The sequence below is a fragment of the Hydra vulgaris genome, chromosome 06, assembly GCF_038396675.1.
Source record: "Hydra vulgaris chromosome 06, alternate assembly HydraT2T_AEP".
Lineage (NCBI taxonomy): Eukaryota > Metazoa > Cnidaria > Hydrozoa > Anthoathecata > Hydridae > Hydra > Hydra vulgaris.
In genome coordinates, this window is record NC_088925.1 from 17312534 (window position 1) to 17336656 (window position 24123).

At 28.2% G+C, this 24123-nt stretch overlaps 1 protein-coding gene and 1 long non-coding RNA gene across 2 annotated transcripts; one reads left to right on the top strand and one right to left on the bottom strand.

Annotated features, from left to right (window-relative positions):
* Window positions 1-702: 702 nt before the first annotated feature.
* LOC136081686 (uncharacterized) lies at window positions 703-1090 on the bottom strand. The gene is made up of 2 exons (XR_010639019.1): window positions 952-1090; window positions 703-752 (listed from the first exon to the last, which is right to left on the bottom strand). It is a non-coding gene; the product is annotated as an uncharacterized LOC136081686 (long non-coding RNA).
* Window positions 1091-1182: 92 nt separating this feature from the next.
* Window positions 1183-21295, top strand: LOC136081685 (sarcoplasmic reticulum histidine-rich calcium-binding protein-like). Its single transcript, XM_065799407.1, has 5 exons — window positions 1183-1490; window positions 1644-1712; window positions 5804-5858; window positions 16279-16315; window positions 20938-21295. The coding sequence occupies exons 1-5, from the start codon at window positions 1266-1268 to the stop codon at window positions 21023-21025; spliced, it is 474 nt and encodes a 157-aa protein (XP_065655479.1). The 5' UTR covers window positions 1183-1265; the 3' UTR covers window positions 21026-21295.
* Window positions 21296-24123: the final 2828 nt, after the last annotated feature.

Here is a 24123-nt window from a genome sequence, read left to right on the forward strand (position 1 = left end):
GCTGAATGATGATAAAGTTATTTTTTATTATAAAATTTAAAGTAATTTATACCTAATTGAATTTCATTAAAAGATTTGTTTCATTTTCTAGTGATTTTTTTTATTTATTTAGTATTTTGTAGTTATTTATTAACTTATTTCTAATAAGTGGTTATAAGCAAATTTAATTAAATTACATAGAAACAATTTTCTTTTTAAAGATCCCTATTTATCTTCAGATTTTCATATCTTGCTGCCAATTATTTTTATAAGAAAATTTATGCCAGTTGTAGTTGTACTAATTTTAAAAAAGTTTATGATCTGAAGATGCTCTTTCATTTTTTTTCTATAACCAAGTTTACATTAAAAGATTAGTTTTTACTTTCTCTTTTTTTTTTCAACAAAACTAATTTCTAAACAAATTGTAAAAGGTTTATTTTTAAAAATACATTTTCATTAACAAAAAATTTAAATATTGCTGTCTAAAAAATTTAAATTTACATTCGCCAATTATTATTGCGGCTCTTCGGCACACGTCAGTATTTATATGCCGATCTCGCGTCAAAAATTCTAGCCAACGCTGGTCTAGAGCATGACCACCTTTATTGGTTCTGTGCGGTCCGCAATACTAAATAAATACACGATTTGCGGAATTGGATAGTTGACATGCGCAAAGTTTTAGGAGGTAAATAAACATTTAACCGAAGTAAACAAGCACTAAAGTTTTTCTAATTTTTCGTATTAATTAGTAAAGTATTGACTACTGATGCAACCTAAAAAAAAAATTATATTCTTTTAGCTGTAAACAGTTATTGTTGGCTAGCAATAATATATTTAACATTTTGTTTTATTTTGAATTAGATATGTAATAATATAAATATTTTAACAAGGAATGCTCTTATGTTTTAAAAGCTTTTGCAATCTTATAAATTTTCTAAAGAATAAACAACAAAAAAAAATATATACTTTTACCTGAACGGCGCTTTACAAGAACATTTAAGATCATCCCTACACACCACATGTTCTTCACAAAAAGCTTCGTTCCATTTTATTAACTTATATTGACCATTAGAATGAGTCGACATTTTTCATTAATTTTCTCTACTAAACTTGCAAAATTGTTTTGTTTACCTCCCAAATTTTTGCGCATGACATTTGTAAATACTTGCGCGTGTCAACTATCGCAGTTCGTGTATTCGTTGTTTTTTATGTTTTTTAAAAAACTTACTGTGTAATGCGCTACTACTTGGCACTATAAAGCGTTTTTTTACACTAATTACTCTAGAATGTCATTTAATAGTTATTTTATTTTATGCTTGGCATTAACATTGCAGGGAGTTTTGTTTGCTCAAAATGCTAATTCAAATTTTGATAAAGAAGAAATCCCAAATTTAGAAAAACCAACGCTTTCCAATGAACGATCGGAAGGCAGTGAAACAGTAGAAAATCAAAAAGTTGATGAAGATGGATATAAAAAAGGATCTGTTTGTGTTTATTGTAAATATTGTAAGGTATTTTGAAAATATAACTTTATAGTGTAATAATAAATATGCAATCAATAAAACACAAAAAAAATGATATTAAGTGCTTTTTATGAGTAAATTATGCGAAATTATTTTAAAAATATTTAAATTACTTAAATTAATCAACCAATTATCTTCCAGTTATGCAAGCTATGTGATACAAGTTGTCCATCATGCAAAGATAATAGTGATAACTGCAATATGTGCAAAGTGAGTTTGTACTGCATTTTATATATTTGCTTGTTACCATGACTCATAATAATATTTATTATTTTATTTTATAAATTAGATGAATTATTCTTGTTTTTGGAAAAATTGCCCTCCAAAAAAGAGCTTCATATAATATCCAGTAAAAACTAAATTTTAAACTTCGATATTTTAAATAGAGCCCTTTAAGAGTTTTAAACAGTTTTTTGTTTTTAAAAAGTTATATGACTAGTAGAGATTCTAAAGTTCTATTATAAAACCTTATAGAACCTGTTTGATCTTATTAAGATCATTTTTTTTTAAATTTAAATAAATTTTGATTACCAATTAAAAAACAAGAGAACTCTGTGTGGAAACTTTTTTAACTGCTTTACTTTTGAGGCTGAGTGTCCTTTTTTTCCTTCTTAAGCTCTACCCAACACTAGGGTTAGAAAGAAATGATTTAATAATCTCAATAAATTTATATAAAGTAAGCTCATGGAAAAACCAGCTTTCCAAACTTTAATGTTGTAATAACAATAAAGTTAAACCAATAGTAAAGGCCATCGGTACAACATTGTGGCTAATAATAGGTTTTAATGTATTTATATAAAGGTAGTATAATAATATTAAGGATGTAAAATACATATATAACATGTACCTATACATCAGCAGTGACTCAACCTACTAGCTTATGCCATTGGTAACCAGCAACCAATTAATCAGCTTAACCATCGGCTAATTATTCACCCAATGGCATTCGTTCATTAATCAGTATTGACCGATGCATCGGCATTGGCTAAAAAGCTAAACCAAACTGTTGCCCAGGTGCACCTTTCATATGCAAATTTCATACCTAATATTATTATATTAGCCTCAGTTGGCCTTTGCCATCGGTACATCACTATTAGGTTTTGATATTTAGTTATTAAAATATTTTACTGTTGTTATTCTTTATAATTATAAATTATAAGTCATTTATGTTATTTATTTTTCATTATTAAACATATATTATTATTCATATCATTTTTTAAGTTGTTTGTTTTTATTATTAATTATTATTTAAAACTTTAATTGTTAAATTCCTTTAAAATAAAAAAAGGTGGATAGAACCCTATAATTCTCATGCCACAATATGGTTACGTCCACCGGTAGATTCATGTTTTCAAAGGAATGCCTTTAAATCAACTCCTTATCTTAGAATAGAACTAAACAAGATAAACACAAATTATTAAAATGATAATGAGACAATGGTGATTAAAAATCATTGTTGCAGCACCGGTTGTAACAAGGGGAGGAGAGGGCGAGAACTCAAAATTCTCAAAAACATCAACCCCCCCTCCTTAATGTCGCAAAAAATGAAGCGGTATTCCCAAATAAACTCTGGGTTCATCACTGATATATATCCATATTATGTAAGCATAGTTTTGCATTTTAGAAGCTTTTATTCCTTCTGGAATAAAAGTTTTGAAGCTTTTGTTCATTCTTTTGAATTTTAGATCAAGTCTCATTCTACTTCACATTTTTCATCATTTTGAGCAGTTGCTTTATTAAACATTAATCATTTAAAAATTTAAGTGAGTGCTAAAAATTTTTTTTTTTTTTGTTATTCGCCTCCCCAAGACCAAGAAGGGCACTACAGATGAGGAGGCTACTTGTGGTTATAACCCTCTCCCAACTCTATAACTCCGAAACACAAACCTTGACAAAAAAGACCTCTGCGCGGAAAAACAAGTTGAGCGCAGTACTACCAGGGGCGTGGTGAAAATTGAACTGGGAACCTCTCACTTATGAAGCGAGCGCTCTACCACTACCGCATAAGCATACCAAATAAGTGGTTTCAACTTTTAAAAACTCTAGAAAATACTCTGACCTTTCTAATTATCCTATGATTAGTCTTCACTGTATTATTAGTTTCTTTATATAAAGGTTTTGAGATTATTAAATAGTTTCTTTCTAACTGCAGTATTAAAGTTATTTTTGAAGGCCTACACTTTTCTTCATTTCAAGTAACTTTAAAGGTTAGGTCCTACATTGTTTCTTATCTACAATAACAATCTTCACAAAAAATTTACATTTAAAATAGCTCTATTTGTTGACGACTCAACTTTATACTCTTGTTTTGACAGTCTTCACTTTTTGATTGAAATCCACAATTTCTGTTTGACAACAAAACTCAAAATTTTTTTTACTGCAAACAAATATTGCAATATTATTGGCATTCCTGTATTGGCGAATAACAACCCTCTCACTCTCAGACAAAGTCTAAAAGCACATTGTAAATTTGACCAGCTTTATCTGTCAAGCTTGAGGCTCTCTCCCATTGTTGCATTTTCTTTTTTCTACAGCAAGTGGCATCCTATTACTGTATCTGTCCCTTCATACTTTAAATTTTTTTATTAATCTAGTTTTTTAATCTCATAACATATCTTCATGTTTTTCTTACTTAAACAATCTACAACTTTTAAGTCTTCGCTTATTACTGGTTATCAACCCCTGCTAATTCTTATAATTTTGCTGGGGCCAGGTTTGCAAAAAGTCTCATTTTTAGCCAGGGCAGGGGTCCCGGTTACTTAATAAAAGGAAGCACATAAAAGAATGTTCGAAGTATTCAAATTTGATTATACAGCAAATAGGTAATTTGGAGTCTTTGCAAATAAAAGGATAGTATCAAAACAGAGATCCCAAGAAGAATCAGAGGAATTCAAATCAGTCTTGCAAAGAGTAAGTAAGACTGGTGAATTTTTAAAAAGGTAAGACTCAGCTGATCAAAAGTTACTTTGAAAACCACAAATATTTGTAAAAGATATATTGAAACAGTTAGATGGAGATGTTTTTTTATGTTTAATATTTTTAAATACTTCGGTCATGATTTAAATAAGAGAACTTAACTTATTCATAGATAGAGCATAACATCACAAGCAATGAGTTCAATCCCCCACCACGTTCCTGGTAGTACCATGCTTAACTTGTTTCTCCCCACAGCGACCTTGTTTGTCAAAGTTTGTCATTTGGAGTTGTAAAATTAAGAATTTTATGTCTAGAAGGCCTTCCATGAGACAGTAGCTGGATGTAGTTAACATCTGCTCAAGATGAGTTTTTTTATCAAGACGTCATCTCTAGACTTTACAAAACCAATAACCCTAAGGAAGGGGAATTTTAAGTCAGAATTTCTTTCTCCTAGCCTTTGGATAGAAAAGCAAATCCTACATGTCACAGAATATGGAACAAGTATTACTGCATTACATGTTGCTATTAGTTGGTTGGTAACTTGTTATCCAGTACTTGACAAAATGAACTTGCAATTACAAATAGCTGGGTAGGAGGAGGAGAGAGCAGTAAAAAAAGATAGAGGGTGTGATATTTTTAATAAAATTATATAAAATTTCAGAAATTAAGTGTGCAAAATCATTTAACAAAACAAACTGAGTTTATAGAATAAGTTTATGTTTTTTTTTCAACTATATTTAAAATATAACTGTAGCTAACCAGTAAAATTTAGAATTTAAAAATATGAACCACTAGGCTTTCATATGAAAGCATGCATTCGCATGTCATTATATGACCAAGCAAATAATATTTTGCATTGACTATTTGACCGCAGCTTTTTTTAAAAACATTTTAAAAAACATGCTAAATGAAAGAGATTCTAAATTATATCTTAGAGAAATAAATGACATTGAAACTGTTATCTTTACTCATGTATTTATATTAGCAAAACACATTTAAATAAAGTAACAATTTACTGATAATGATTTTTGTTTAAAGTATCATTAAAAGTTGTATGTAATCTTTTTAACTTATATAAATTATATAAGTATGCATTTTTTATAATAAACGTTGTCAAAAAATAAAATTTTTTGTTTGTTTTTTAAAACAACAACTTTCTTAGAAAACGAAAGTCTCTAATCAACTTGATATAAGAATCATTAAAGTTAATAAACTTAAAAAGATAGAAAAAGTTTAATTGAATTAATATATTTCTACTAAGTTTTATATAAGTGACATATTATAATTGATAACTATATATCGATATATGGTATATTAAGAATGATATATATTTTTTAAAATACTTCAAGCTTGTTTTTAGGTTTAAAACCATATTTTTGATTTAGTATTGCAAGTATTGTAGACTTTGTGGGGCTGTCTGTGATACAGTATGTACACCAGGTCAGTATTTTTACATTGGAATAATATATGCATAAAAAATAAATAACAGTTAAAATAATTAATGTAATGAAACATTAGTGAATAGTAACATAATAAATGTATTTTTACTAGAGAAAACATAAGTAATGTATTTTTCGCTAGTGAAAACATAAACTATTTTTGAGTAAATAATAAGTGCTAATAATAGCATTTGTGTGCTGGTGTTTAATATATAATATAGTGGTAGTGTTAAAGTAGTCATAGTGTCTTCTAAGCAATATGCTACAAGATCCATGTTCTTGATTTCTTTTTTAATAACACAATAAAATAGCTTTTAAAGTTGCTTAAAATTCACTTTCACCATTCACAAGTTTTTGATTTTTATTCTAAACAAGTTATTATTTAAGTTATTTAAAAAGTTCTTAAATTTATTGATGTTAAAAATTCTTGTAAGTAATAAAATTTCAACTATTATTTTTTGTATGACTTTGACTAAATGATTACAGAAATACAATCAATACAGCATCACTGTGTATTAAAAAAAAGTCATAAAATTAGATGAGCCAGACAAATTATTTTCTTGTATGTTGCTCAAAAGTATCTTAAATTTCTTTGTTTTTTTTTAAACCCGTAACTATATTACTGCTGACTACCTGAAGTAAGTACAATAATCTATGATTAGACAATATTTCTTGTATTAATTTGTAGAAATGTTTATACAGAAAGTTCTCTATTTTATGTTTTATTTTATCACAAGCACCATAAAACTCTTTTCTTTTTTTTTAAGTATATTGTTAGTTAGTTAAGTTTCGAAAAATTATTTCATGTTATGTAGTTACATCAGTAAAACTATAAATATCAATAATCCAGCGTTATTTCCATTTATTAAGTGTCTTAGCCATTAATAATTTTAAATTTAAATTTTTTAACGTTACTTTAGAAAATGCATAGTTAAATAGCTTATGTAACAGGGTTGCATGGTTTTAACCAAATGGTTTAAACCATGGTTTAAACCAATTTAAAAAATGTTGGTTTAAACCAAATTAATGTTTTTTTTAAAAATGATTTGAACTTAAATGTTTAAATGGTTTGAACTTGTTTTTTTTTAAAAATGATTTGAAACTAAAAGAGGGTTATGTTCACAAATAAAACTAATCTTCAATATAGATGATTTTTTTTGAATCCATGAGTTTTGTTTTTGTTTTTTCATAGAATAGAGTCCTCAGTGTTATTATAGAACAAAGCAGTAATAAATTAGTAATAACATTTATCTGTTTTCTTCTACAGGCAGTTTCTCCTTCAATAGGTTCATCAAGAAGCATTGCTTCCTTTTGAACTTATTTCATCAGGAAGTTTTCTTATATATATATATATATATATATATATATATATATATATATATATATATATATATATATATATATATATATATATATATATATGTATATATATAGAGATTTATATGTTTAGCAAAAGTATAAGTAGTTATAACATAATTTATTGATACCACAAAAATGTCTCAAAAAACTGGGCGCAAATGTAATATGATTTGGTTAAAATATACACGAGTGACTGTTTCAGAAAAAAAGGGGTGTAGAGCAGTTTGTAATGCGTGTAGAAAAGAAATGGAAGGTCAAATTCAAAGGATGCATGAACATATAATAAAGTGCAAGCAATCACAACCCCATGAAATTATGGATTCAATTAAAGATTAACAACTTCTTGAAGGTAATTAAATGAGTGCATTGTCATTTTAAATTTTATACTTTCTCTAAATTGTAAACATATATGTTTAGAATAATTCAATAAACTGCAATTTCATTTTAAAGGTAACTCACTATCAACATCACAACAACAAATGAAAAGGTTTCAGCCCAATTCAACATCAGCTGATAAATATTTGAAAATTGATAAGTTTTTCACACAAACAAGCCTCAAAGAGAAAGATTTATTTGATCTGCAACTTGGTAGATTTATATACAGTACAAACTCTAGCTTCAGAACAGTTGAACACAAAGAATTTTAAAAATTTATCAATATGCTTCATCCAGGATAGACTCTACCTAATAGAACTCAAATTGGAGGAGAAATATTAGATAGGGTTTACACATAAGAAATTGAAAAATGTAATGTATTGAATGGGAAAATTGTAGCCATGTCTTTAGATGGCTGGAGTAATGTACATAATGAACCTATAGTTTGTATCTCTGTAATTACAGATAAAATTAACATTTTAATAGAAACAATCAACATTGGTCATTCACATACTGGTGAATATCTTACACAATTAGCAAGAGAAGCAATAGATTCTAAAAACCTAATTTAAACCAAAAAAACCATGGTTTTTTTGTTTTTTTTAAAAAAACCTATGGTTTTTGGTTTTTTTCAAAAAAACCGGTTTTTTTGCAACCCTGTTATGTAACATTGTTTAATTAAACGATTTGTAAAGCTTGTTTTACTTTTATTACAATAAAGATAATACCAAAATGATGGGATTACAAACATTTGTTGTACCATATTCATATACACATAAATTTTCTGTAAATTTTATTTAATAGCAAAAAAAGTTATGATTTTTTTTTTAAGTTGGTAAAGTAAGTTAGTGATCATCCATAAATTGTCGCACAATTTTTGTCTGTTTTTGCCCCTCTTCCTCCTTGTCACAAAATCGTAACTCTATAGTAATAAGTCTTTTATGAGTCATCACAAAACCACCAACCCTTCTCCCTACCCCTCCTTCCTTAATTGTGACATAATTTATGCATGCTAAAGTTTTGGTTTTAATCTCTTTTGATGGAGTTTAAAGTGATGTAAATTGATATTTATTTACTTTTTTTTAAATTTGTTTATTTTTTAAAGTTATATGTATGCATAAATTAGAGAAATAAGAAGTTCTTTCACTTTCAACTTATATCCTAGTTATAAAATTATTGGCCTTAATTTCTTTTTTATTCAAAGTTTTGTTATACTTGTTTGTGTAGTGCGAAACATTGTGAAATATAATTATAAATTAGCCAATTCTAAATTTATTTATTTTTTGCAAATTTTTCATAAGTATTATTCCTAAAATAAAAGTTAGAGATAAATTGTCTTTAGCTTTGCTTAAGATGATTAAAAGCACAATTGCTTTTTTTTGTCAACCAATAAGAAACTAAAAAAAAAATTGTTTTTAAACATGAGTTTAGTAAAATAAGAAAGCTCTCTTCTTTTTATTTCAAAGAAAACAAGTAATTACAAATAAAAGCAAATATAAATTTTTATAATAACTTCTACATTTAAGTATACTTATATAAATAAGAGTTCTATAACAAATAAAACTTAATTAACAAATATAAATTTGTTTAAATCCAATCACTTCAAATTTAAACAACTCATGTTAACACATGAAATAATAATTTATTAAATCAACTCAAGTTGAACATCATATTAATGTCTAATAAAAAAAACAATTTTATTGCGAAGTAAATAGTAGATCTAATTTTCTTTGCAACAGCATTTTTTTTTGTTATTGTCATTTATGATTGATAAGATGCTAAGTTTTTTATTAGTTTTAAGAAAAGTTATAAAAATTTATTAATAACAACAAGGCAAAGGAAATGGAAAAATTTTAAGAAAACATTTAATAATAACATTTAATTACATAACTTTTTTTGAATGTATTAATAAAATATTGATAGAACTTTTTCAAATAAAATTTGATTGTAATAAATTTCTTTGAAAACAATATTGTGAATCATATTGAAAATTTTTACAAGGTGTTGTTAAATTAATTTTTAATTTAAAATAATAAGTTTCATTAGAGATAAATGACCAAGGAAAATAAATGGGTTTAACTTATGTACATCTATTATGTTACTGTATAATTAAGGAGGATTTCCTCCAAAATGAGCTCATCTCTGCGGGCGCGCGCACACACACACACAATACATTTGAGCTGATAACTTATAGAAGATGAGTTTATTGCTTGTGTGAGTTGAAAATGTAGCCAAACCCATATTAGGTCATTAGTAAGTTCAGTAAAAACAGTGCAGTTATCGTGCATTATATATTGGCTAAAATAGTAAAGAATTGTTTGCATATTGCATGCTATGTTCTTCTATTTATGACGTATCAAGTAATTTTATTCAATTTAAAAGGCCAGATCAAGAATGATTGGTTTTATTCAGATTTGCAAGTCTAGAAGCCTGGAAAAACTGTTATTTTTTTTTTTTAAAGAACATCTTTTAAAATATGATTAATTAAACATTACTTAAACAGCTGGTAGTTTCATTAGTATCAACTATTTATTCAAAAATTAAACATTTGTTTCATATTTAAAAAAATCTTATTAACAATCAATCAATTTTCAATCAATTTTCTTTAAGAAGAAAATTGGCCTAAAATTGGTCAAGGAAATTACAGTGATCTGAGCAGAGCATTGCATGTCTGTTGTGGAAAATTATCATCATTGGTATCCTCCCCTTACTACAAGAGTTGGGTTTTTAGAAGCAGAAAACAAAATTCAAAAAAAAGGAACTTGATTTTCTTTAAAAAAATGAGAATGAAAGCATCAATTTTCAAAATAATACTTGCAGTGCTGATGTTTGGGCAGGTTTTATTAACAAAAAGAAGGACATTACTATCAAAGAGAAAATTGCAAAAGAAAACAACGAGAACTACAGAATTTTAAATAATTTAATCATAAGTGGTCTTCGTGAGTCATTTAATTTGGAGGATGATAATAAAGTGATCGATGAAGTTCTGACCATCTTAAAAGTGTCTCATGATGATGTAAAAGTTAAAATAAGGCTAAGAAAGAAAAATACATAATTTCCAACTCCTTTTATTTCTAATGGTAACACCAATCAGTTAAATGATGTATCTTTGCGTTCCCCGTTGGTGTTAATTGAATTTAAGAATTATGGAAAACGTCAATTAGCTTTGGATAACACAAGAGAGTTAAAAAGTAGTTCTTGTTTCTGAAAAGTTTATGTCAGACCAGACTAAACTGAGAATGAAAAGATAGCTCTATCTAAACTTTATGCTGAATGTAGAATTAGAAACAATGCTCTTTCAAATTCATTTGAAGGTCTGCAAGGGAGGCAACTTAATTGGGGCATTAGAGATGAAAAAAAGGTTTCTGGTCTGTGCGATCTGGCTCAATTCGATGGATTGAACAAAAATAATGAAACACCAAACAAAAGTGCTTATAGTTCTCTTACTCTATCGTCTATTCTTTATCTGAACTTAAATGTCTTTATTTTAATCCAACGTCTTTAGAAAATAAGTGGGATGAGTTCTATCATTGGATTACCCATGCATCATTACAATCACAGAAACCTGGTTCACTTCTACATCTTTAACAAATCTAGACAATTACACTGCCCACCTTCGAAATAGGACAATTTGTGGAGGTGGTGTTGCCATATATGTTAGAAAAGATATATCTTCATTTGAATGCAAGTTCAGTGATAAACAAATGGGTGAACAAATATGGTGTCAAATTTCAATTGATATTTTGTTAATTGGATGTATTTATCGTCATCTGTTTACTCGAAATGAGTCTAACTTGCAAATTGATAAGTCAATCAAATGTGCTAAAGTTCTAATTGATGGTGGGAAATTTACAAGTGTTCTAATTATTGGTGATTTTAATCATAGTGATATCAGGTGGAGTGATTTGGGTGGCCAATGTCAAAGTGGAAAACAGTCTAGTCAACTTTTTTTAGATACTATTAATGATTGTTTTCTACCACAGTTTGTCACTGAACCAACTTTTATTAATAATACACTTGACCTAGTGCTATCAGATGACCCTGATCATATTTATAATGTTATAATCAGTCCTCCACTTGGATGTACTCAGAAAAGTTATTTTCACAATTCACTCCTATGGGATTACAGACTTAAATCATTGACTAAAACTTCCAGACTACACAAAGTAAATTATATCTATAACAAAGGTGACTATAATGCAATCAATAAGGGCCTAAAGGAAATCGACTGTTCAAACTTATTCCCAAATAAATCAGCTGACGAAAGCTTTGAATTATTTAAAGGTGCATACATTTTTTTGATCGAACAGCACATTACTAAGTTCAATGTGTCGTTTAGTTTGAAGAAGAGTGATCCAAAAGGTTTGGTTCTTCTATTAAAGCTGCGACAAAAGAAAAATTTAGACTATTTATGAAGTTACGTTGTGCTTTTAGTAAATTTAAAGACAGTATTCAAGTCTTGTGCAATAAACAAAATTGTCTGGTCAAAATACTTGTGGCTGATGCGGTATTAAAGTTTGAGAGTGAAATCATCTTTGCTTGCAAATCTTGCCCAAAAAAGCTCTTCTCTTATGTAAATAGCCAAAAGTCTTGTAAAAGTGACATTTGATCTCTCTTTGACCACAATGGAATGCAATTATTCGATAAAAAGTCTATAGCAGGCTGTCTAAATTATAAATTTTTTAAAGCGTTTTCATCGCCTGTTACTCACTCTCAATCCCCTATATTTCCTGGAAGAACTGAAGCTGTTTGCTCTCCAATTTCAAGCTTTTTGTTTAATTGTTGTAATATCGAAAAACATTTATCTGCACTTGACATTTCAATAATGATGGAATTCATCCTCGAGTGCTCAAAACTTGTTCTAAAGAGTTCAGTGTGTCTCTTTCTCTAATATTTATTAAGTCCTTTGATTCTGGCTATGTGCCAAATACCAAAGTGCCACCCAGATGACACCCAAGTGCCATCTGGGTGGAAACTAATATAACGCCCATATTTAAAAAAGGTCATCATACTGATCCTTGAAATTACAGGCCTATTTCCATCACCTCTGCAGTTGGAAAAATAATGGAAAGAATAATGTATGATGTCATGACTGAACACCTAGTAAAACATAATTTGTTATCTTGGCATCAACATGGTTTTGTCAAATATGGATTGTGCATTACAAATCTTCTTGAAGTGCTGGATATAATTACTGAAGCTTTAAGTGTAGATAGCGCAGCATTGCGTATTTTGCTAGACTTTGCTAAAGCTTTTGATCATGTGTCGCATGTTTTGCTTCATCTCAAGTTAGCTGGCTATGGTTTTTATATTAAAATTCTCTATTGGCTTTTTCTTTACTGTAGAAAACAACGTGTTGTTTTTGGCAATTTCTTCTATGAATGGATGGATGTCCTGAGTGGTGTTCCTCAAGGATTTGTCATAGGACCTCTACTACTTTTGCTATTCATATATGATATGCCAGAACTAGTTAAAAAAACTTGCAAACTTTTTGCCGATGATAGCCAATTGGTTGCAAAAATAAAGTCAGTTATGGATTTGGCGTATGTTCAGGAGGACATTGATATTTTAGGTGATTTTGGCGCGTGGAGTTCAGTATAAATAAATGCAGAGTTCAAAGTTTCATGGTGTTTCCTCAGAATTTAACATTCTCCTGACAATGTTGGATGCAAATGGTAGTTGCATTCCTCTTGAAGTTGTATCTGTCGAAAGAACATAAAGTATCCTAGTTAATAATAAACTCAAATGATCAGAACAGATTAGTCAAGCTACTCTTAAAGCAAACTCTGTACTTGTGATACTCAAAAGAACTTTTAAAAAAACCAAGTATGTTCATCAAGCTTTATACAGCGTATAAAGCTTGATGAACATAGTTTGGAGCCCTTTCTTACAAAAGGATATTACAAAATTAGAATTAGTTCAATGTAGGGCAACAAAACTTGTTCCGCAATTGCGCAATATGAACTACAAGTCAGGCAAATCTTGGTCTCAGCTCGTTAGCTAAACATAGATTAAGAGGTGATCTAATTCAATTTTTTAAAATTTATAAAAACTTCAACAAAGTCAACTGGCATCAAGAATGTAGACAAGCGACTTCTTTCACATGTGATGGTCATGCAGTCTTCGTAGTGCAAAGCATAAAATTGAACAAGAAGTTATCAAAATCAGTCAAGAAAAAAAGACACAATTTCTTCAAAAATTGAGTTGTGCTAACATGGAATGCTTTGCCTGCTTCAATAGTTGCTGCTAATTCGGTCAATGAGTTTAAAAACAATTATGACAAATTGGCTCGTTTTCTTCCAAGTTGGTCTACTATAGCCAGTGTTGTTTGACACTTGGCTCATAGAAGTTAAGCTTCTATTGTAGAATATTACTATAAAAATAATAATAATCTTTAGAAGTCATTTGTTGTTAAAAAACAATATTAGTAGTATTGGTGATAGTGTATCTTCTTTTTTAATAGTGTATCTTAATTTTTAAGTTACAAAACATAACTTGAATACCTCAAATACTTTTAGGTCGGCATTGCCAAATGCCGGCCCTAATTCTGAGGTTTGTATTGATGATTGTGTATCTTCTTTTTTAAGTTACAAAACATAACTTAAAAAAAAAAAAATATGCCATCACCATATGAAAAGAATTGCAATTGAAATTCTCTCTTAAAGATTTTTCATCAAAATTTATAAAAGATATGGAATAAAAAATTTTATGTAAATAATTAAAAAATATTTTTATAAAAATGCCAAAATCTTAAGAAATATTTTTAAGTTTTAATTTACATTACCAAAATTCAAAGTTAAAATGTGCTTTACCTAAGCATCTATATTCATAAATTTAAATATTAAAACATTTAATTTAATATCAATATGCATATATTATTACAAAGTTCCAGTTTTATGAAGAAACTTTTGGAAAAACAAAGCTTTGTTGTGTATTTGTTAACCTACGTTACATGAAAATTGAATGTCGTTATTTTCCTGAAATTTTCTTTATATAAAAAATAAAATATTTGACTAATAATAAATTAAAGATGCCAGCTCTATTTCCAGAGTAAAATAAATTTGATTAATTTAATTAACTGTGAAAATAATATTTTATATGCATTTTTTATCATATGACATTAAAGAGTATGATGATTTTCAAAACCATTTAAACAACTTAAATAAGTAACTTTATTATTATAAATATACTTTTAATAAACTTTCCTACTTGAAGTAGGCACTTACTTAGTGATAAAAAAGAGATTAATAATTGACTACTTTTTCTGCTGTGGAATACGCCACACACACATATATATACACAATTTTTTCAGTATAACATCATCAGTGTGTTGATGCTTTGTATGGGCTCCTCAAACCTTCAGAACAGTCTCTTTTTTTTTGCGGCATTGCAAAGACAAGAAACTCACTATATTCAGGCAATTTAGCAAGTGATGTTGTAAAGTTAACAAGTGATGTTGTAAAGTTAACAAGTGATGTTATAAAGTTAACAAGTGATGTTGTAAAGTTAACAAGTGATGTTGTAGCCATGCTCACATTACATGTGATTTTAATTTGAATAATAATTCTAAAATATTTTCTTATTGGTTGATAACTAGATAGTTAACCACGCTACGCCTGATTATTTAGTGTCACCAGCACCCTTATTTTGCATTTATAAGTAATTATCTATAATACTTATGAGTGGTCAAATCTTTTTGGCGATTAAATAAAATGTCTAAAAGTTTTTTGTCGTTTTTTTAAATTGGATCTGTGTTATCAAACTTTTCTGTTCAAATTTTAAAAATCTTGTGCACTTTTGAAAATTTTAGTGCACTTTATTGTACAGTCATTGCGCACTGTATTGTACAGTTAAATCTAGCGCACTCTATTGTACAGTCAAAACATAAATAGAATAAAGTAGATTTAATCCTTAGCTTTAATCTGTGCAAATTAATTTATGTTTAATAAAGTTGATAAATAGTTTAGAAAAAAGTAATCACTATTGTTAAATCCACACAAATAAGATATGTAGTTTGCAACAAAAAAAGGGATGTTGGGAATATTTTAAGTATTGATATTTAGTTTTATTACTCAAAAATGTTAAAATCATATCACTACACTGCACTTTTTATTGATAACCTTGGTTGTTTTTTTATAATTGTATATTCTAGCATGGCATCCATAATGCAAGATCTGTTTAACGTTCATTTTTAATAAAATAAAGTTATGAAGTTATCATCTTTTTTTAATAAATGATGCTCAAAATAAACAACATTTTAATGTGTCATTTTTTTAAAACATGTTTTGTGTATATGTATATATAAAAACACACAAAGTTTACATATATAACTTTTTTCTCCTATAAATTGTCCTCCTAAATTTTGAATTTTATTTTGATTATAAGATTTATTTCAATTTACTATTTACTTTAATTACTATTTATTTCAATTACTATTTATTTTAGTTACTATTTATTTCAATTACTATTTATTTCAATTACTATTTATTTCAATTACTATTTATTTCAATTACTATTTATTTCAATTACTATTTGTTTTAATTACTATTTATTTCAATTACTATTTATTTCAATTACTATTTATTTCAATTACTATTTATTTCAATTACTATTTATTTCAATTACTATTTGTTTCAATTACTATTTATTTCAATTACTATTTATTTCAATTTTTGCTTTGATTATAGGGAGCTTTATTGATACAATAACCTCAGCTGTTTATGAGTAAGCTTGTTTTTTTAAATATTCATTTTGTTAATATTCATCATTATTGATTTCATTTTTTTAATATTATTTTTTTTTAATATTCATTATTATTATTTTTTATTCATTTTTTTAATATTCATTGTTATTGATTTTACATCAATGTTATGGCCAAAAAGATCCAACTACTCAAACTTATAACTGATAATTACGAATAAAAAAAATAAATGAATTTTAGTAGATGGCGCAAGTAGTAAGTGGCTGGGGTTGATATTTAACCGGGGCCAGGGCCAGGTTTGATAAAATATAGCTGGGGCCAGGTTTGTGACCGGGGCTGCTTATGCATTTATATATCCTAAAGTATAATTATTTTATTCAAAATTCATGTTATATTTTGTGTATATGAGCATATATATACATTATTATGATCAACATGATCTTCATAGTTATCATTACCATCATGATCATGATCATCATCTGATCATCTATTTCGGCATATACTACACTATATAAATACTAAAATTTATATAAATATATGAGGATATTGTATGCCAGCATCTAAATAAGTAGCAAACTTATGTTTATATTCATAATATGTATGCATAAAGCGCATCCCAGAAGCTTCTATTCCTTCTCTTCAATTTTAAGTGAAGTCTCTATCTACTCAACATTTTTCACATCTTGAACAGTTGCTTTATTAAACATTAATCATTTTTTTCATTTTTTTAAAAAGAACATCTTTCTAAAGAACAAATCTCCTTTTATTATTCCAAAAAGAAGCAACAAAAAAAATGTAAAAAAGTCCTGTCTGATGTTAAGCTCTGTTATTCTCAGTTTACTAAATCTTGCATCTTATGTTATGTTCTAGAGACTTTTAGTTAGTTTTAACAGTCTCATTAACTAAAGTAAGTTTAACATTTAATCTCTAACTTATGGGTCTGATCTTTTTACTTCTCCCCAGAATAAAGCAGAGTTATTTGCAAAAAATCTTACTCTAATTTGACTCTTGAATCTAATGGCCACACTCTTCCTGCAAGTTAAACAGATTAACCCATTGTTAAACATTCAAATTACTCTGGCCTTTGATGCTAAAGTTAATTTTCAATTGAACACTTCTACAATTTGTGCTCCAGACAAGATTTCCATCATAGTCTCATTAAAGTCTTCTCCAGAACTCTCTTCAATTTTTGCTAAATTTTTAAAAAGTGGTAAATAAGTGTTACCAGTTTTTCAACACTCTAGAAAACACTTTGACCTCTCCAACCGTCTTCCAATGGGTCTCCATCCAACCAGTCTCTGACCGTCTTTGCACTGTTATTAGTTTTTTTTATATAAAGGTTTTAAGTTTATTAAATTATTTCTTTCTAACTGCAGTATTAAAGTTATTCTTAAAGGCCTACACTCTTCTCTATTTCAAAGAACTTTTGGGGTACCACAAGGTTCTAACTTTGCTCCTGCATTGTTTCTTATCTACAATATCGATCTTCATGATAATTTTATTTTATCTAAATTGGCTCTATTTGCTAACAATTCTACTTTATGCTTTTGTCTTGATAAAAAATCTTCACATTTTGATTGCTTAGAACAAGCAGCAGATTTTTAATCTGATCTCTCTTCTGTAACAGCCTTAGGCTTGCAGTGGCTTATGAATTTAAATTCTGGACTTAAAATCCACAATTTTTGTTAGGCAACAAAACTCGCTTATTTACTGCAAAAAAATGTTGCAATAATATTGACATTCTTATATTGATGTATAACAACCCTCTAACTCTAATTAGACCCAACCCTCTAATTAGACCTGCTTTATCTGCCAAGCTTGAGTCACTCTCCCATTGTTGTAAGGTTGCATTTCTTTTCTTTTTTTCTGCAAATACTATCATTGTAAATGCTCATATGAGCTATCATCTCTATTATGATAAACCAAAACTCATTCTTGCTTGGTTTTTTTATTTAACAAGTTGCATCCTTTTACTGTATCTGTCCCTTCATGTCTCCTTGCACATCAAAAAAATCTTATAAATCTTACCCATCTTCATGTTTTTTTTTTATTTATACAACCTACAACTTTTTATGTTTATGTCAACCTAAGCAGATGCTAATTTTGTTATATGGTTTCCAAGAAAGATTGGAAGTAAGAGTTAATCCTAGAAGACAAAGGATAAATGACTCATCAAGTACATTACTTTTCATAAATATCAAAAGATGTAAATTGTTGGGATAACAATTATCTGAGAAAAATATAAGTTTTATCTGAGTTAATATTCACCAGCTACTGAGAGCCCTATGCTGTAGCAGAAGTGAGATCCTTTTCAAACTCAAATACCTCCTCGAAGCAATCAGAGAGTGTTAATTTCTTATCAAGACAAGAATAAATTATAGTATATTCAGCAAACAATGCCACCTTAGATGTGAGAAGTTCTGAGAGATCGCTAATGTAATTTAAAAAAAGTATAGAGCCAAAGACAGAACCTTAAGGAATCTCTGAATTTACAGGAAAAGAAGAGTGCTGTCCATCGAAGACAACTTTTATACTACAGTTGGTGAGGATGGATCCAATAATCTTAATGAAGAACTTATGGAGAAGAGCAGCGTGCCAAACTTTATTTAAGGCATTAGAAATCTTGAGAGCAATAGTCTTAACCTCTCCGCATCTATCTAATGCATGATAAAACCTATTGGTTATTACCTTTAACAAATCAGCAGTAGAACGAGAAGATCGAAATCCATATATTGATGATCAGCAAGTAAGTTATTAGATTCAAGATGAGAGATTGTATTTGTTAATTAAAGACTCAAAATCCTTGCTTTTGATAAGTAGAAGGGATGTATAGGAATGGTAGTTAGACAAGTCAGTTAGCTCTCCAAAGTTTTTGAAAATAGGGATAACAGATGCCGCTTTCCAGCAAACTGGAAAGCAAGACTCTGATAAGCACTTGTTAAATAGTTTTGAAAGTATAGACAGCTCTGGAGAACACTTCAACAAGACTATAAGAGGTATGTTGTCTAGACTACAAGTTGTAGAAGAGTCTAAGAAAGAAATCACTTTAGATACAGAAGCTGGAGGGATATGAATGTCAAGTAATAGATCAACCTGTTTTTTTGCTATATTAGGGTAGGATTTTATTATTAAAATCAAGAGATGAGATTGATGAAAAGTTATTAGCAAACAATTCAGCTTTGCATTAGGTGAGGTAACAAAATCTGAGCCATGCAAGAGAGGAGGAATAACAGATTTGCCCTTATTATAGGTAATATTAAAGATTCTTCAGAAGTCTCTGGACCCTAATTTTTGAGATAAAATACCAGATTTTGTGACCTGAGAGTAGCAAGCTTTGGCGTTAAGCAAAACCTTTTTACAATGGTTTTTAGTAATAGTAAATCAATCAATCATATAATTTGAACAATATTTTCATGGATATTTACAAATAGTAATTTTACTAATTATTAATTTATTAATTAACAAATTATATTATAATTTGTTAGTTATTTGTTTTTTACTCTTACTTTTAAAACCTCATTTCATTGAAATATATAGTTTTTTCAGTCTCCTGTAAAATTTTGCTTTTTACACAAGTGAGATATTACCTGGCCAACGACGATATATATATATATATATATATATATATATATATATATATATATATATATATATATATATATATGTGTCACTTGAACTGTTTTCTAATTACATTTCACATTGTGAAATCGTTAAAATTGCTCTATTGTTGTAAAGTAGCATTTTCATTTCTACAAATAGTAGAACGTTGCTGGTTGTTTGCTGCTCAAGTGAGCTTCCATTTCTTTATCCTCCGACCAAATTACAATGTAGGTTATTATCAGCAAAGTTGCATCCTTTTACTGTAACTGTTTCTTTGTGCTCAAAACACTTTACTTTATCTTGCTTTTTTCATAGAACATCAATGCTTTGAAATGCTTTCTAGTCTTTTACATCAGTTATTATCCTGACTCATACAATCTACAGTTTTTCAAGTCTGTTATTAGCTGTTTTCTTTATTCATTCTTTACTGGTCTTCTAACATAATTCCTAACTTAAATAGTGGTTGCTTACAGCTTTGTTTAAAGTGAGTCGGCTTTAAAAATAATTGTTTTGAGAGTATTGAAGATATAATCACAAGCTATAGATGTGTTCAAGTGAGAAGTAACTTTAACTATAGATGCCGTAGTAAACGGGAAGTCAAACAAGGGGAGGGGAGGGGTAAAAAGATCTGACCCATATATGAGAGATGAAATTTTAGCCTTTTTAATGATAATTACAAAGTGAAATATTTTCCAAAAATCTCAAGAAGCATGTTTCTGATATAAAATAAAAGATTTAAAGAATAATGGACATTAGACAACAGTTTTTTAGCATCAACTTCTTGCAATGATAAAAACTATTAGAAAGGTTTTGCGGTGGTAAAAAATATTTAAAACATAGTTACAATATTGTTTTCATAAATTGTCATTCACACATATATTTAAATATGCTTTCAAAATAAATTTTATAATTTTTTTCTATTTAAAGTAGTACAAAGATGCTTTTGAATCGCAGTATTATTTACAAATATCTATAAATAACATTTTAATACTATATAATGTACTTTATGGACATAATCTTGAAGTTTTTTTATTCGAAACTTTAGTGTTTTACCATCATTCAATGAAAAAACTTTTAAAGAAATGGAGGAAGATTTAAACAAAGCTAAAGATTTTATCAAAGAATATCTCTAAGTTATTCATCAATTTCATTTATTGTGAAATTGATCTTTATTTTGATTAATAGAATGATTTTTTTGTATTGAAATTTTTTGAACTTTTATTTTGCTCGTTATTATTTCTAGTGTTTTTTTGTAAACGAATGTTGTTTAAATTTTTATAGGTTTTAATATTTTATAGATTATTTAGACTTTTTAAATATTATATAGACATATAAATACATCTTTTAGATTTTTTTTGTAAATAATGTTGTTATAATTAGTTATAATTCAAACTTCACCTTAACTTCTGTAGTTGTATTGGCTCGAAAAACGCGCAAATTTGATTTCTTGTTTTGGTTACTGAAGACCTTTCATCAATTCTTGCCACATTTAATTTCATAAATTTAACCAATCAATCAATTAAAACGACACAATGAGTCAGAAAGGTGAAAAAAACAGCAAATAAATTGTATAATTATACACAAACAGCATCAATACTATCGTATTTTGGGTCCAAAAATTTAAGTTTGCTATTAAAAATAAATTTTACGCATACCTATGACGACTATCACGCGCGCTTACGTGTGTAATTGTCATTTTGCGCTCAAAGTATGATTTAAATAATTGGATTAATTGATCCAAAATACCATAATATTTTACCACATATTTTTAATATAAATTTTAACTCTATCTATGGGGCGCAAAATATTTAGATACCTCAAACCAATAGCACACATTGTTCCTGTACTCATTCGCGCGAAACGCGAATGAGTAACAGGAACAAAGCTATAGGTAATCGACTGTAAATTATTATTAGCTAGTATAGAAGAAAAATTAGTTTCGCCCCTCCCCACGGTCACAGCTCAAATTCGCCCTTGCTTCAGGAGAAGTAGTTTTTCATTTTCAAATTTGTATTTTTTGAAATAAATGTTTGATATTACAGGATCACTTTTAATTAAGAGGTATTGGTATTGGTTTAACATTCTTTCTTGATATCTTGGCTGTATGGCTCAATTTAGCTTTGCAAATTTCCTTATTCAGAGCATCTAGTAACTCGTCAGAGTATTAACCAATTAGCAGTTCTAATCCCTCGGATATTTACACTCCGTGTTTCAAAAGGTTATGAACAGTTAGGGTAAACACATACCAGTAAAAAAATTTGAGTATTAAAGCTGTAGTTTCATAGCAATACTGGACAAAGCTTTCAGAGTTCAACTCATAACATGACCATTATCTTAGGATTGTCCTCAGTTTATTAATTACAATCACTGCTACTCCCGTTATACCAGTAAAAATCTTAGCATTTTAAATATCCTTCTGGCAGTGTTCCCTACATTAGTCTTGCCAAAACCCTGTTTGGGCATATCAACTATAAGCTCTTCTATAAATCTCCGTTAAATATTTATTTTTCTGCTTTTTAATGATGCTATTTAAGCAGAGAATTTGGCAAAGTATTTTTTTAATGTCTAACTTATATCCTTAATGTAAAGTATATTCAAAAAATCGGAGCCAGCAATGCAGTGAAAAGCCCAAAGATAAAGCTTTTTTATTGATTGGTTTAAACCTGATCAAAACTGGGTTCTTAATTTCATTTAATAATTTAGTATTGATCTTTGAGTAAAAACTTTGCTTATTAGCTTGGGCATCGCCAATATTTCGGAAAAAGTTTCCGAAATATTGGCGATGCCCAAGCTAATAAGCTAATATTGGTTATTTCGCCAATATTTCGTATAAACTGGTGAATTTTCGAAAATAAATCCAGAAAAAATTACTTATTTTCTTTTAGTGGTATTCAGTTACATTATAATTATTTATAAGTATTTATTTTATTAAGAATTTTTTAGCAAGAGTTGTCTTGATATTTTTAATGGCTTTTGTCTCACTGTGTGTCGTTTTGGTTGATTTTAATAAAAACGTTGCTACATTTTTATTAAAATTATATTAGTGTAATGTTATTAAATTAATTTAAAGTAAATATAGTTCAGTAAAAATTTAATTTGTTGTTAAAATCGTTAAAAAATATTTAATTTGTTAATAAAAACATAAAAATTTTTGTTACTAAAAGCGTAAAAAGTTAATGTATCGGTCAGTCAAATTAGGTTTTGACCCGCAAAAAGTTAGGAGTAAGCTAAAGATTGATGTAAATGTTTTGTATGCAATCCTGATTCATATTAGAAAAATCGGTAAAAACTGGAGTGGAGCTATAACTGGAATCCAAGATAGCGTTCAAAATGGCATCCAAAATACAATTTGTTAAATCTGAGCTTGTAGATCACTTAGAAACATGATCCTTGTGGCGACTTTTTTGTTTATAAGGTCAAGAAAATAATTTCTGACCTTTTTAGTTTTATGAAAAAGCAATATGGTTGTTAAAATGCAAGATGGTGGCCAAAACGGCCAAAATCTCAGTTTGTTAACCAAATTGAAATTTTTGCGTCAAGTGTTATGTTTTTCAGATCAAACAATTCATTTTTCCCAATTTTATTTTTGTGAAAAAATAAAATGGTTGTCAATATAAAAATAAACGAGTGGTTTACAAGTAATAGGCTTTCGTTAAATGCAGAAAAAACTAAATTTATTTTATTTTCCAAACCTAGTAAAGGTAATAATGTTCCTTTAAAATTACCTAATCTTTTAATCAATTAAACATTTATTAAAAGGGAACCAATCGTTAATTTTTAAGGAGTAAAACAAGATGAAAGTTTGTCATGGAAACCACATAGAAAATAAGTATTTACATGTTATATAAAACCATATCTTAACACTGCTTCCTTGAAATATACTTTTCATTTATTCATAGTTTTATCTCTTACTGTAATGTTGTATAGGGTAGTACTAATTTTAGTAAATTAAAAAAACTTTATAGTAAGCAAAAATACGTATGCAGGATTGTATTTGGTGCACACAGAACTTTTCATTGCGAACCTCTTTTAAGGAAGCTTGGTGTCCTAAGTATCTATAAACTTAATATACACCAAGTTCTACAATTCATGTTTAAAATAAAACATGGGCTTTCTCCTATTGTATTTCAGTCTTACTTAGTGAAATCTCACACAAGTATCCTACTAAATTTTTAATTAACAACTTTATTGTACCAAAAACTAATTTAAAACTAAGTTCTTACCAAATCCA